Source organism: Lutra lutra, chromosome 9, assembly GCF_902655055.1.
Source record: "Lutra lutra chromosome 9, mLutLut1.2, whole genome shotgun sequence".
In the NCBI taxonomy this organism is placed as follows: Eukaryota; Metazoa; Chordata; class Mammalia; order Carnivora; family Mustelidae; genus Lutra; species Lutra lutra.
Window position 1 is genome coordinate 76,221,829 of NC_062286.1, and position 15,458 is coordinate 76,237,286.

At 45.9% G+C, this 15,458-nt stretch overlaps 1 protein-coding gene across 10 annotated transcripts in view; it reads left to right on the plus strand.

The window, feature by feature from the left end:
• FAM178B (family with sequence similarity 178 member B) overlaps positions 1 to 15,458 on the plus strand; it is a 114,346-nt gene that overhangs the window by 37,679 nt on the left and 61,209 nt on the right. For all 10 annotated transcript variants that reach the window (XM_047745990.1, XM_047745989.1, XM_047745991.1 and 7 more), the window contains 2 exons: positions 312 to 417; positions 4,188 to 4,272. In XM_047745990.1, the coding sequence (XP_047601946.1) occupies positions 312 to 417; positions 4,188 to 4,272 (191 nt within the window). The remainder of the gene's footprint in view (positions 1 to 311; positions 418 to 4,187; positions 4,273 to 15,458) is intronic.

The following is a 15,458-nucleotide window of genomic DNA, read 5'->3' on the forward strand; positions in this document are numbered from 1 at the left end:
GAAAAGGACAAAACGCCCCTTCCCGTCGTGTGCTTCAAACACTGAGCCCTGTTCAGGGAGGTCAAATGACTCCGGTGATGGCATGGGTGTGGGTGGTTTTTCCTTCTGACAGCTCCTGGCATCGGAGCTCGAAGCGTTTGTGTCCCTAGCAGTTGCTGCCGTGATTCTGGGTCCGGTGAGGATGCAATATGGGACCCCCACAGCCCCCGCTCCCCGTGGCTTCCTGAGACAGGCGTGTTGAGGAAAGGCTGCCAGGCCGCCTGCATGGAGGGCCTCCCACCTACCCTTACCTTACTCCTCTGCCTCTGCAGCTGCCCGCCCACCCAGCAGCTCTCCTTCCTGCACATGGGCTTCCTGAGCAACCTCTACTTGCACACCCCCGACTGCCCAGTGGCCCTGCTCCGATGGCTCTTCCAGGTGAGGAGCATGGACCTGCCACTAGGTGGCGGGAGCACGCTGGCCGAAGAGCCTGGGCAGGAGTGGGTGGGGTGGGGGGGATGGGCACGTCCCTCTTCTGGCCTTGGATGCTGCCGGGTGTGTCCCAGCGGGGGCAAGAGGTGCGAGGGAGGCAGCCTGGGGATGCCCCCCATCATCACAGAGTCCAGGGACCAGCCCGTGGTCTCGCTCCACTTACCACCAGAGCCTGGGCCTCACCAGGTATCGCCTGTAACCTCCAGAGCCCTCTGTGACTCCTGGTTACTCAACAGGAGCTTCCATTGAGTCCAGGCTGCTCCTCGCCCCTCCCAAGTCCCAGGTCCGGGCCCTGTAGCACCCTTAGAAGGGTGAGGGCCCTTGTGCGTTCACAGCTGGGTGTGTGCTCAGGTGTTTGAGCATTTGCCCCTCTCAGTGGAGTTGTAGGATGCCTGGAAAAGTCTAGAACAGCTACTCTGTGTCTTCCCCTTTCTCCTCCTCTGTCTGCTGAAACATTTTGCCTTGGGGTAACGTGCCCAGGGCTTAAAACCTCCACCCTGATAAAGACAGAAGCCGGCAGGAATAGCCCAGGGACAGGACCACCTGCTGTCATCTGAATGCAACGTGTGAGGATGCTGGCCTTGGCCCCTACCCAGAGCCATCCCTGCCTGGGGACAGGCAGATCACAAGTTCCAGCTAGTGTCTTCCTGCCAGTTGGGGCCTGGACCCCAGCTGTAAATTAGAGCCACCATGCAGGGTGGGTTGTTCTAGGAACTCCCCAGCCTGGGTGGACTGGCTGGCTGCCTTCCAGAAAAGGCCCTCCTACTCTCTCCTCTCCCTTCTGGGATCCTTCCCATCATGCCCCTCCCTGCCCCAGAGGAAAAAGACACCCTCAGCTCCTGGGGCCCAAGAGTGTGGCTGCTGCCCTCCCCCAGGCCCAATGGGACAGGCAGACGGGAACAGGGAACAGTGCTGCCATTCTTCTCTACCCCTAGTCAGTGCAGTTTCTCTCTGTTCCTTGCACAGTATATGGCCAAATGCACAATCAGGCATTGGGAAGCACAAAGAGCCCATCTGAGATGTGGCCCACAGAGGGTCCTTGTGTGACCCTGACACTGCATGAAGTGCCTTCCCTGTCAGTCCTCCCGGGGAGGAGCGGGTAAGCCCTGCCCAGCTCTTCTCCCAACTCGGTCACCTCAGCAGGGGGCCGTAGAATAGAGCACCCAGCCCCAAGGCCAGAGGGACACTAGGTGTGAGTTCCAGCTCTGCCCTGTTCTACCCTGTGACCCTGGATGAGTTATTTAATGTCCCCTCTTTGACTCAGTTTCTTACTCTGTAAACTGGGACTGGCAGTCCCAGGTGACAACTAAGTGAGGAATTTCTGTGACCTGCCTTGTCCTATGGGTCCCACCACAGCTCTGCCCAGGGCCTGGACATCATCAGGAAGGGATGATGTTAGTGCAATGGCTCTGGTTCTCCGTCTTCAGGAAGGAGAAACAAAAGCTCCCCCTAACCCAATGGCTGAAGCCAGATAAGTGAAAAGGGTGCTCTTGGCCTTGGGAGCCTTCTGGGCAAGACTCTGTGCAACAGCTTCGTGTCCAGAAGGGGAAGGAGGAGCAGGGCAGCTGAGGTCTTACAGGCTTTAGCAGGATGGACTCCGCTATTTCACTTTGGAGGTTTTGCCTGTTGGAACATATCTTCCTATAGAAACAGTAGCATTCATTCTTTCATTCTCAGGCTCGGGTTGAGTTCCTGCTACTTAGTAAGCTCTATAGATAGAAAGATCTTGGAAATGGTGTCCCAGGTAAATGCACAGAATATGGCCATGGTGCTCAGCCTACTTCAGAACCTCACATTGTTACTGAGGAATATGGCTGGGAGAAAGCAGAAATCCTCAGGGGCTCCCTGAAGCTGTTGGTGGGATTCTCCTAAAGGTGCAGGGGTGGTTCCTGGAATCCAGGGGTAGGGATATGGCTGGGCTTCAGGAAAAGCTAGAACCACAATGGGGAAGGTTTAGGGTCCCAAGACAGGCTTCAGTTTCTCTCTATTTGCCAGGCTCCATGGCCAAGTTAATTCCCAGGAAGGAGTCTTGTTGACCCAATAAAGGTTTAGTGACAACTCCCTTCCCCAGTCCAAGCAAATGCAGCTAAGTGTGGGGCTGCTGAGGGCTCATATATGTGCCTGGGGTTGATCTGAGAGCTAGGGGATGGGTGAGCTAGGCAGATATCTCCAACCCTACTCATTCAACTGTTTTTTGGAGAAGGACATCCTGTGTTCCCATGGAGACTAAATCCTGCTCCCCACCACCCTCCCTCCTCCTAGTGGAGTGTGTGGTGGCCACTGGGTGAATAGGCTTTGGCCTTAGTACTCACGAATTCCTAAGCCGGTCACTAAAGCCCTAGTATATACCTGCAGCAAGGTGAGCCTTGCTGGGGAAGGTGAACAGAAGCAGGTAGCATATGCTGTCAGTGAATGTATATTCTTGTTGGGAAATGGTAGATACGTAGAAGTTACAAGAAGCTATGAGAAGAAGAGGAAAGCAGAGTTCTGGTTATCATAGGCCCAGATCCTTGAGACAATGACTCTGAGATGTATGTGGTTTCCCTGAGGTTCCCTGGGGAGGGTTCCCATAAGCCACACCTCCTGCAGAGGGAGAGCCGCTGGGAGAAGGGGAAGCCAAATTCAACAGGCTACAGCCAGTTCTGCAGATGCTCTGGAAATGGGGCGACTTTAGAGTTGCTCCATTTGAGGCAAGGGGTCCAGGCCTTTGGATTCCAGTACCAATAGGGCCAGATAGCAGACTGAGGCTGCACTTGGAAAGGGAGCATGACCTCGAGTGAGGCTCCCTTACTGCAAGGCCATTGCCCAGAGAGGGACTTGGCTCAGGGCTCTCATCAAGCAACAACCCAAGCCCCTGGAGATGAGAGCTTCAGGCCTGAAGAGGGGATGTGCCCAGAGTGTCCCCCACAGCAGGCTTTGCTCTGCACTCTCAGAAGGATAGTATAATATGCAGCATGGCTGACCACGGCAGGAACAGGTCCGCCAAGGCGCTGCCCCATCTCTAAGGCCTGGCCTCATCGGTGTGTCCCCAGGCTGGATGGCCTTTTGGGGGTGGGGTGCTGTCCCATTGTTCATCTCCACGTCATGTTCTCTCCACATTCCAAATCCTCACTTGATGACCCTCAGACTCAAGGAGCATTCAGATGAATCAGATCCCAGTGAGTCAGATTGGTGACCTGCCCCCCGACACCAGGTTATTTGAGGGTTGGTACTCAGTACCAACTCCTTCCCAGAGCGTGGCCTAGGATGATTATAAGTTAAGGCAGTGACCTGGAAATGATGTAAGGATCATGGACAGTAGCTGGCTTGTCATTGTCCAGCTGAGTGTACTTCCTGCTTTCGAGCTGTGTCTCTTCCTCACACTGGTAACTGCCGTGGAGGGCCATGGCTCTGGCCACAGGGCATGAGGGGTAGAAAGACGAAAACTCTCACGCAGGGAGGTGGACAGAGTAGGAGATTTCAAGTCACAGAGGCCTGGGATTGAATCCTGCCTTTGCTCCTTACTGGCTAGGTGTCCCTAGGAAGCTGCTTGAGCCCTCTGAGTGTGATTTCCTCACCTGTAATATGTCAGTAATGGTAAGATCCTTCTACCACGTGGACTTGTGAGGGTTAAATGGGATTTATTTAATATGGAGTAGTAAAGGTTTACTACCATTATACCATACTGCTATTATACCAGCTAACCTAAATGGCATTTTTGTTTGTTTTTCTCCTAGCTGTTGACATGGCCTCCAGAAACTTCTTTGGGAGCCTTCAGTCTCCTATGGGATCTCAGCGTGGATGGGCTCTTCCAACAGTCTGGTCAGTACTAGGGAGCAGGGTGGAGACTTGAGCGCTGAGTAACCCAAGCCCAAGAGCCTGCGTAGTACACAGCTCTCAGCAGCCGTGGAGCCCAGCATGCAGGAGAGGTGCTGGTGGGGACTTTGCGTCACCACGACACGGAGACATCAGGCCATCTTTGGCTCTGGCTCCAGCATTAGTAAAAAGCTGAGCCAACAGGCTCCTTGGCACCTTGATCTGGCTTCAGATCCATGTCACTGTGGCCAAGTCCAGGCTGACCTCACAGACTCTTGGGATCCTAGAATAGTCTGGAAGTTGTGTTTTCTGGATTTAAGGGGACAGCTTGCCTCTGGGTTCTTCCTGAGAGTCCCAGTTTGCTTGCAGCTGGGGGGTGCGGGGGAGGGGTATTTCAGGAACATCTGCATCAACTCAGGGAAGCTCCTTGAGCTGGAGTCACAAAGAGGAAGAGCCTTAAAAGCTGTGCCCCCACCGGCAGTCCCCCTTGGCTCCTAGGATATCAGAGGAGCCCCTTAAGTTTGGTCTGGGCGAAAATGAGAGCCTTGAGTCTATACCTTGGTCCTGGCATCGAAGGGGTGATTTAAGTCATCTTTATACTTAAGGATGTTCAGAGCTCCACAGAGCAATCAATTTTCCCTTTAGTGGCGGCACCTTCCTAGGCTGTCCTCATTTGGTACCTGAACCTAGACACTTTGGCACCAAAAAATATCACGTAGCCAGCAGAAAGGTGCTTACAGCAGACTGGGAGAGGGATTCACAGGCATCTAGACCCCACCTTTGCCCACAGCTTTAGTCTGCCTACACTCCCACTAAAACGCAAAAGCACGTACGTAGCTCGGAAGGCCAGAGTTAGAAACCTGTGATGCACCCTCAAGCTCCCCCCCAGCCCCGCCCCAACCAGCCCCTCAGATTTCTGCTTTTGTGCCTCTCGTACTTCAGGAATTGGCTGAGCGGAGGCCCATCTGTCAAATGAGAGCATTCCAGACTCCTCCTGCTCCCTCCTCCCACACCCTTTACCCCCTGATCTGTACGCTGGGACCCTTGCAACTGAGGTCTTCTGAATAGCACCAGTCCTGGCATCCACATCCTTTTCATAACCTCTGCCCCTGCAGCCTGGGCTGCCCTTTCTTGAGCGTCTAGGGCCTCCTCTGCGGCATGCCTGCCCTTTTGGGAACAGAGGCCTTCCTTGTCTTGCTCTTCTCCTCTGTGCAGTGGTATGTGTCTCCTCCCGCAGGGGCAGAGGGGACATCCCACTCTTCTTTACTTCTTGCCACATTGTCCCTTATTTGCCTTCTGTCGGGAGGGACCAGGAACCTGCTCTCGAGTTCCCAGCCAGTTCAGCTTTGGCTCGCATCACCTGCAAGCCCAGCCTAGGCTTCTCTTTCTCTCCCACTGGAATAGAGACTGGCCTAGAGAATTCCATCCCCAAGGTCAGGATCTTGACTGATTTGGGGAAAGTCAAAGGCCAGGTCTGCAAACGAACTTAAAGAAGGGACTTAAACATATTTGTACACACACATTCGGAGTAGCATTAGTCACGATAGCCAAAAGGTGGAAGTAACCCAAATGTCACTGAAAGATAAGTGAATAAACAAAACATGATATACACATGCAGTGGGATACTATTTAGTGTTAAGAAGAAGGGAAATTCTAAAAAAAAGGAAATTTTGACACATGTTACAACGTGGATGACCTTTGAGGACCTTACGGTAAATGAACAAGCCAGGCACAAAAGGACAAACACTTTCCACTTATCGGAAATACCTACGGGCATCAAATTCATAGAGGCAGAAGGGTAGAATGGATGGAGAGTTCATGTTTAATGGGTACAGAGGATGAGATAGTTCTGGAGATGGACGGCGGAGGTGGCCGCCCAACAGTGGGAGTGTACTTAACACAACTGAGCTGCACACTTCCAAACGGTTAACATGGAAAACTTTATGTTACGTGTTTTTTTGTTTTTTGGTGTTTTTTTTTTAACCAAAATTAAAAACAAGTTTAGAGACAAGAACTAGGTACCAGCAGAGAGTCTAGCAAAAGCTGGAACTAAAGGGACGCCTGGGTGGCTCAGTTGGTTGAGCGGCTGCCTTCGGCTCAGGTCATGATCCCAGCTTCCTGGGATCGAGTCCCACATCGGGCTCCTTGCTCAGCGGGGAGCCTGCTTCTCCCTCTGCCTCTGCCTGCCACTCTGTCTGCCTGTGCTCATGCTCACTCCCTCTCTCTCTCTAACAAATAAATAAATAAAATCTTTAAAAAAAAAAAAAAAAAGCTGGAACTAAAAATCAGCCACCAGTTCAATAAGCATGTGCAAGGTGAAGTTAGAGCCAGGATTGATATAAAAGGAAGTCCTGCTACTCAGGATTTGTTAGCAGGACCCCGTCCTCTGTGGGACGCAGCCCCCCGGGGCAGAGCCTTGAGCTGCCTTCCCTCCCATTGGGACTATGATAGCTGTATGTGTTTTCAGGTTGCCTGGCCTTTTGGAGATTTGCATGTGTATACATTTCCATCCTTTCCTGGATGGGGAAGGTTTTAGAATATTACCTGTATACCAACATGCCTCCCAAGTAAAGGGATTGCTGAGGCAGGCCGAGGCTTCAGAGTGGACTGTTACAGGTGTACTCCGGGTCACCAGGGCTGAGGGCTGAACAGAGTTCAGGTCCAGGGGTCACTGAAGTTTTGGGGTAAGGTGGATACTATTGTCCTAGTTTGAGAAGAAGCACAAGTCACTGGTTAAAAGCTCCTTGGTGAGCTTGGAGAATGGGATATTTCAGAACACTGACGTTTTTCACTGCAGGGACTTTTCTTATTTAGGAAAGATGCATTGAGTGTGTCCTGTATTCGGTATTTTGCTAGATGGCAGAGGGAGATTCAGGGATGAATAGGGTGTGGTTCCCGCCCTCAGAAGGATGACGGCCAAGAGAGAGGGGACAGAACGCACAATTACGACAGGAGACGGACACAGCCACAAAACTATGGGAATTCCAAGGAGAGGAAGATTACTTCTAGCCAGGTGGGGTTGAGGGTGCAGGGAGGCTGGAGACAGGGAGGGCTTTGTAGGAGAGAATACAATTGATTCATCTCTCCAGAGATGTATAAGGCAGGGATTGTAAACTCATTGGCCTGTGGGGACCAAGCAAGTCTATGACTAGAAAGGTCTTACCCTGTCTAAGAGGCTAGTAAGTCTGGTCTTGCCAGATCTCTGTTTTCAAGAGAAGCCGTGTTTTAGTTAAGATGTACTTTTACTATAAACAACAATTAAGAGAATTAAATACCCAATTAAGAGAAGTTTATTATCTCACATGACAAGAAATCCAGAGGTGGGGGGTTCTATGGTATACTAGCAGATCTGCAGTATCAGGGCTCTGGCTTAGTTTCTGTGTCTCCCTTTTCACTACTACTACTCCTCAAGGTTGCAAAATGGCTGCCATAGCTCCAAGTATCATCATGTTCTCCTGACACAGCAGTCAAGGCAGAAAGAAGGGTAGAGGAGACGAGGTCACTCCTTCTCGTACTTTTCTGTCTTTTTACCAGGACACTCCATTTTGTCTCATTAGGCAGAACTGGGTCACAGACTTTAGAGCTAGACACTTGCCATGTTTTCTGACTGTGTGGTGCCCTTGAACACCCTGCTATGTTTGAAGAATTTTTAGCCTCATGATCCTGCCCCTCTGGGGTAGAATCCTGGAGACTCACTCTTCCAGCCTCCTTTCAAATATTTGAATTTTTGGTTTTGGAATTTCCAGTTAGTTCTGTATAATTTTTTTTTTACAGTTTCTATTTCTCTATTGGGATTTCTCATTTGTTCATTCAATATGAGCATCTTTTCATTTATCACTTTGAGCATAGCTATAATAGCCTGCTCTAAAATCCTGGTCTGTAATTATAACATCTGGATCATCCAGTTCATTAATATGGAAAATTAAGTATGAAAATGAACATTTGTTTAGAATGAGTAGAGAAATCATACCAAATACTGTACCTTGGAAAGTTCAGGTCCCATCTCTTGGATATCTTTAAGGTATTTTCCAGAAACGTTCATGTAGAAATGACCACTGATTGTAGCTTGGCTTCCCTTTCTAACCTAGAACATTCACAGGGGGCCGTGCAAGGGAGGGCCCCAGCACTTAAGCTACATTAATTTGATGGTCAGTTGGCTTCCGACACATAATAAACCGTTTTCTGTTCAAACAGCTAGAGCTTTCCTCTGTTGCCTATGGCTCAGAGCTCTGACTGCTCAAATAGCTACCCCAGATCAGTCCCCGCAGAGGTAAGTGGGATAACATGGTTTATCCACTGAGGTAGACTGGGTTCCCTTAACAGGGAGGAAGAGGAGCGTGGCCGTTGAATCAGCAGCCAGCAGAGTCTGCCTTAGCCAGAATACTGACATTCATGTGAAATCTCCTCTTGGTAACTGATTCAGTTAAAAGATCAAACACCCAAACCCCCACTGTGAACCCATCTGCAGGCTAGATTCAACTGGAGATGGAATACAGCTCCACTGGTTTGCAGCCCTGAGGGTAGGATTCAGGGATTCAGGTGTGGAGAGATGCAAGGGAAGCAGGAATCAGTGGGAACAAAGACAAGGAGGAGGGGAGAGTAGAACTTCCTTAAAGGGGGCAGAGTTGGGGATAAAACTGGACGTTTGGGGACAGATCTTGGAGGACAGTGGGGGCCATTGTAGGCATAGTGAAGCTTTATTAATATTTATTAAGACTGGTACAGAATTGGAGTTGTTTAGATGTAATTCACACGCCATGTAATTCACCCTTCTAAAGCAGATGATTCGATATGATTCATAGAGTTGCTTAACCATCACCACTATCTAATAATTCCCAAACATTTTCATCACCCTAGGAAAAAACCTCATACCCATCAGTGGCTGCTCCCCACCCCCAATCCTCCTAGCCCCTGACAACCCCTAATCTACATTCTCTATGAACTTGCTTATTCTGGACATTTCACATACAATATGTGACCTTTTGGGGTTTTTTTCCTTAAGATTTTATTTATTTGAGAGAGAGAGAACAAGCAGGGAGTGGTAGTGCAGAGGGGCAGGGGGAAAGGGAGAAGTAGACTCCTCTCTGAGCAGGGAGCCTGATGTGGGACTCAGTCCCAGCACCCTGGGATCATGACCTGAGCCAAAGGCAGACGCCCAACGGACTGAGCCACCCAGGTGCCCCAGTATGCAAACTTCTGTGTCTGGCGTCTTTCACTTAGCATAATGTTTGCAAGGTTCATGAACCTTGTAGCATGTATTAGTACTCCATTCATTTTCATGGCTGAGTAGTATTCCACTGTGTGGATATACCATATTTATCCATTCATCCATTGACAGACACTTGGGTTGTGTCCACTTTTGGGCCATTGCAGATAATGCTACCATAAACATTTGCACCCAAGGGTTCATGGGGATGTATGTTTTCAGTTCTATTGGGTGTACACTTAAGAGTAAAATCTCTGGATTGTATGGTGACTGCATGGTTAATTTTTTGAAGGACTGCCAAACTATTTTCTGAAGTGACTGCATCCCTTTACATTCCCACCAGCAATGTAGAAGGCTTCCAGATTCTTCACACCCTTGTCAACATTTGTTATTGTCCATCTTTTAATAGCCAAGCTAGTGGGTGTTAAATGGTATCTTGTGGTTTGGGTTTACATTTCTTGAATGACTAAGGATGTTCAGCATTTCTTCATGTACTTAATGGTCATTTGTATATCTTCTGTGGCGAAACATCCGTTCAAGTGCTTTGCCCATTTTTTGATTAGGTTGTTGGGTTCTTCCTTTGCTGAGTTGTAAGAATTCTTCATAGACTCTGGATACTAGACCCTTACCAGATATGTGATTTGCAAATATTTTCTCCCATTCTCTGGATTCTCTTTTCACTGTCTTGATGGTGAGCTTGGATGCACAAGGGTTTTTTTTGTTTGTTTTGCTGTTTCACTTTTAAATAGGCTCCACACTGGGTGCCCCTAATGCACAAGTTTTAATTTTGATAAAGTCTAATTTATCTATTTTTTTTTCCTATTGTTGCTTATGCTTTTGGTGTCAAACAAAGCACCATTTCCTAGTCCAAGGTCATGAATATTTTTCCCTTATGTTTCCTTCTGAAAGTTTTAAAGTTTTAGCTCTTGCATTTAGTTTTTTGGCCTATTTTGAGATTTTTTTTTTTATATGGTGTGAGATAGGGGTCCAGCTTCATTCTTTTGCACATGGCTATCCACTTGCTGAAAAGCACTATTTGTGGAGAAGACTATTCTTTCTCTGTTGAGTGGGCATTCATGTTGAAAATCAATTGACCATAGATGTATGAGTTTATTTCTAGATTCTCCGTTCCATTCCACTGATTTTTTTTAAAAAATATTTTTTATTTATTTATTTGAGAAAGAGAGAGAGTGTGTACGAGCTAGGGTGAGAGGGGCAGAGGGAGCGGGAAATAGAATTTTTTTTTTTCTGTTTAGAATGCAACTTTCTTTTTTGTTGTTGTTCAAATTCAATTAGCCAACGTAAAGTACATCATTAGTTTTTGATGTAGTGTTCAGTGATTCATTAGTTGCATATAACACCCAGTGCTCATCACATCACATGTGCCCCTTAATGCCCATCAGCCAATTACCCCATCCCCCTATCCAGGGAGAGAGAATCTTAAGCTGGCTCCACATTCAGTATGGGGCCCAGTGTGGAGCTCTTTCTCACTACCCTGAGATCATGACCTGAGCCAAATTCAGATCAGGCACTTAATAGACAGCCACCCAGGTGCCCAGTACCCCAAATTCTTGTTCACTGCAGCTTGCAGTATTGAAATTGGAAGTGTGAGTCTTCCAGCTTTCCTCTTTTCAAAATTATTTTGGCTATTCTGGGTCTCTTGTGTTTCCATATTGATTTTAGGATGGTTTATCAACCTCTGCAAAATGACAGCTGGGGTTTTGATAGTGATTATGTTGAATCTGTAGATAACTTTGAGTATTACTGCCATCTTAATAATATTGAGTCTACTAATCCATGAATATGGGATACCTTTCCATTTACTTAGATCTTCTTTCATTTCTTCCAAAACTGTTTTGTGGTTTTCAAAATAAGTCTTATACTTATTTTGTTACATTTATTCCTAAGTATTTTATTATTTTTTTAAAGATTATTTATTTATTTATTTGAGAAATAGAGAACACAAGCGAAGGGGAGGAGCAGACGGAGAAGCTGACTCCCCACTAAGCAAGGAGCCCAATATAGGGCTCATTCCTAGGACCTCAAGATCATGATCTCAGCCAAAGGCAGATGCTTAACCAACTGAGCCACCCAGGCACCCCTTTTTATTTTTGATGCTATTGTAAATTGAATTATTTTCTTAATTTTTGTTTCAGATTGTTCCTTGCTGGTGTGTAGAAAGAGAACAGATTTTTGTATACAGCCCTTGTATTCTGCAACCTTGCTGAACTCGTTTATTAGCTCTAATCATTTTTTTAATGACAGAATTTGGTTTTGAAAGCAAACATGTTCTTGTGCAACTAATTGCTTGAAAGAAATGACCTCATGTTTCTTTAGCAAACATGCTTTGGCCGTGCCAATATAGGACTGGCCAGTCAGTCTGCCAAGCACACTGAATAGGCAGCAGTGCCTGGAGAAAGGGAGCTCCATCAATGAGATCAAAACACTTTAGAGAGGGAGTAAAACATGCGTAGGTTCTGTCCCGTCAGCTTCCAAGACAGTGTTGTTCATTTTACCTACCCATTCCATTCCCTACCAGCTTCTATAATATTTGTGTGGGAGGGGAAGAATATAACAAAATAAAATGACCCTGGCCAGTACATTCTTTGGATATTTTTTAAGTGGGTGAAAAATTTAGTTCTCAGAACAAATCAGTTTCATTTTCATGAGCAGTATCTTTGGACACTTTGTTCTTCCTCACGTGATCACCATGCTTTTTCCCCTTTGTTCCTGGGGTTTCAGCATTATAGACATTGGGGCCTCGGGGCTCCCTGGGACAGGCCCCTGTTCTGTGGGTCACTTTCTTTTCTTGCTTGTATTCTGTCTCCCTCCTTCTCTACCCTCCTTCCTTATTCCCTTTCAGATAATAATTATAAGATTGCTGCTTGTAAAAAGAGTTAAAACAAAACCAAGACCAATAACCTCACTAGCTAGGTAACCCCTGTTATTATCTTAAAGTATTCTCTGTATCAGGTGCAGAAAATTCAAATGTTAGAGACAGGTACAAAATGAAAAGTGAAAACCTTCCTGCACACCCAGTCCCTGTGGCACTTCCTCTCCCCAGAGAGTTATTATTAAGAATCATTTCTTGTGGGGCGCCTGGGTGGCTCAGTGGGTTAAGCCGCTGCCTTCGGCTCAGGTCATGATCTCAGGGTCCTGGGATTGAGTCCCACATCGGGCTCTCTGCTCAGCAGGAAGCCTGCTTCCCTCTCTCTCTCTCTCTCTCTGCCTGCCTCTCCGTCTACTTGTGATCTCTCTCTCTGTCAAAAAAAAAAAAAAAAAAAAAAAATCTTTAAAAAAAGAATCATTTCTTGTGATGATTTTCAGGATCAAAAGCCACATAATATACATACACTCCACAATCCACATAATCCATGTTTTTGTATTTATGGATTTACTTACACCGTATTTCTTCCAACACGTTGGTATTCATCTGAAGTTACCTCCAGCCAAGGGTTAATCTAGGACTTTCCCAGCTCTCTCCCCTGGATGTCAGGAGAGATCACAGCCTACATACAGGATTTTCTAGACCAGAGTCTCCAGGGTGGAGGACCTTTGAGGTGGGATGAACCATCAGATGCAGGAAGAAGCATTAACACTTGTATTTACATTTTAGCCCATCTTTTTTTTTTTAAAGTTTTATTGAGGTGTGTAATTGACATACATTAACCCGTACACATTTAAAGCATGCAGTTCATACACTTGACATATGTATATATCCATAAAACTGTCATCATCATCCAGATAATGATGTCGGTTGCCCTCGTTGTTTTCTTGTGCCTCTTTGTAATTAATTTCTCTCTCGTTCCCCCTTTGTCTGTAGGAAACCGCTAATCTACTTTCTGTTTCTGCAGATCAGTTTGCATTCTCTAGAATTTTATATAAATGGAATCACACAGCAGGTACTCTTTTTTGGGGGAGGGGGTCTGGCTTCTTTAACTCAGGATAAAAATTGTTTTGAAATCCATCAATGTTTTTGTGTGTATCAGTACTTTATTCCTTTTCATAGCTGAGCCCTATTTCACTGTATGGATATCCTATCCCTAATGACAGTTTGGGTTTGTTTTGTTTTCAGTTCGGGGACTATTAAAATCTGCTATAAACATTCTTGTGCAGGTCTTTGTGTATACATATGCTTTCTTTCCCCTTGGGGTAAATAACTATGAGTGGATAGGCTGGGTCATAGGGTAAATGTTTAAATTTTTTTTAAAGCTTACTTATTTTTGTTTTAGGAATCTCTGCACCCAAGTGGGGCTTGAACATATGACCCCCAAGATCAAAATTTGCCTGCTCTTCTGACTGAGCCAGTCAGGTGCCCCACCGATATTTTATAGTGGGTGCTTTTAGTGCCATATTTAAGAAGTATTTGTGAAGTGTCGCCTCGGTGGCTCAGTTGGTTAAGTTTCTGCGTTTGGCTCAGGTCATGATCCCAGGGTCCTGGGATGGAGTCCTTGTGTCAGCAGGGAGCGTGCTTCTCCCTCTGCCTGCGTCTCCACTTGCTTAATGTGTACTCGCTCTCTCTCTCTGACAAATAAATAAACTCTTTTTAAAAAATGAATCATATTCTCGGGGCGCCTGGGTGGCTCAGTGGGTTGGGCCGCTGCCTTCGGCTCGGGTCATGATCCCAGGTCCTGGGTTCAAGCCCCACATCGGGCTTTCTGCTCGGCAGGGAGCCTTCTTCCTCCTCTCTCTCTCTGCCTGCCTCTCTGCCTACTTGTGATTTCTCTCTGTCAAATAAATAAATAAAATCTTTTTTTTTTTTAAAGATTTTATTTATTTATTTGACAGAGATCACAAGTAGACAGAGAGGCAGAGAGACAGAGAGAGAGAGGGAAGCAGGCTCCCTGCCGAGCAGAGAGCCCGATGCGGGCCTCGATCCCAGGACCCTGAGATCATGACCCGAGCCGAAGGCAGCGGCTCAACCCACTGAGCCACCCAGGCGCCCAATAAATAAAATCTTTAAAAAAAATAAAAATAAAAATAAAAAATGAATCATATTCTTAATTTCATTTTCAAATTGTTTGTTGATAGTGTACTGAGGTATAATTGATATTTGCATATTGATCTTGTATGCTATATCCTTGATAAACCCCTACTTCATTGAGAACTTTTATCAGGGATGGATGTTAGATTTTGAAATGCTTGTATGGTTTTTCTTCTTCAGTCCCTTAATTTGGTGAATTACACTGACTGATTTTTGAATGTTTGTTTAATCATCCTTGTATTCTGGACTAAATCCTACTTGGTATTAATTTTGTATATATTGCTGGATTCAATCTGGTAACTTTTTATTGAGAACTCTTAATGTTTATGTTCACGAAGGATATTAGTCTATAGTTTTCTCTTTCTGTTTTGGTGTCAGGAATACCGGCTTCATAGAATGTGTTTGGAAGTATTTCTTCTTCTTCAATATTCTGGAAGAGTTTATTTAGAACTGGTATTATTTCTTCCTTAAGTGTTTGGTAAAAATTAGCCAGTAAAACCATTTGGGCATTGAGTTTTCTTTATGGGAAGATTTTAATTTACAAATCTAGTTGTTAAAAATAGACATATGGCTATTTATATTATCTTTTTCTTCTTGAGTGAGATTTTAGTTTGGTCCATTTCACCTGAGTTGTCAAATTTATCAGCATAGATTTGTTCATAATATTCCCTTACTATCTTTTTAACGTCTGTTGGATCAGTGATGATGATCTCTTTCTCATTCTGATACTGGTAATAACGTGTGTTTCTTTCTTCTTCAGTCAGATCAGTTGGGTTTCAGGTTTATCAACTTTATTGATCCCAGAGAACCAGCTTTTGGTTTCATCGAGTTTTTCTGTTTTCTGTTTTATTGATTTGTGCTCTTATCTTTATTTCCTTTCAAATTCTGCTTATTTGGGGTTTGATGTGCTCAATTTTCCCCCAGTATTTTAAGGTGGAAATCATAGTAGCTCATCCTTTTTAAATTTTTTAAATTTTTTACTTTTCTTTTTATTTTTTTTAA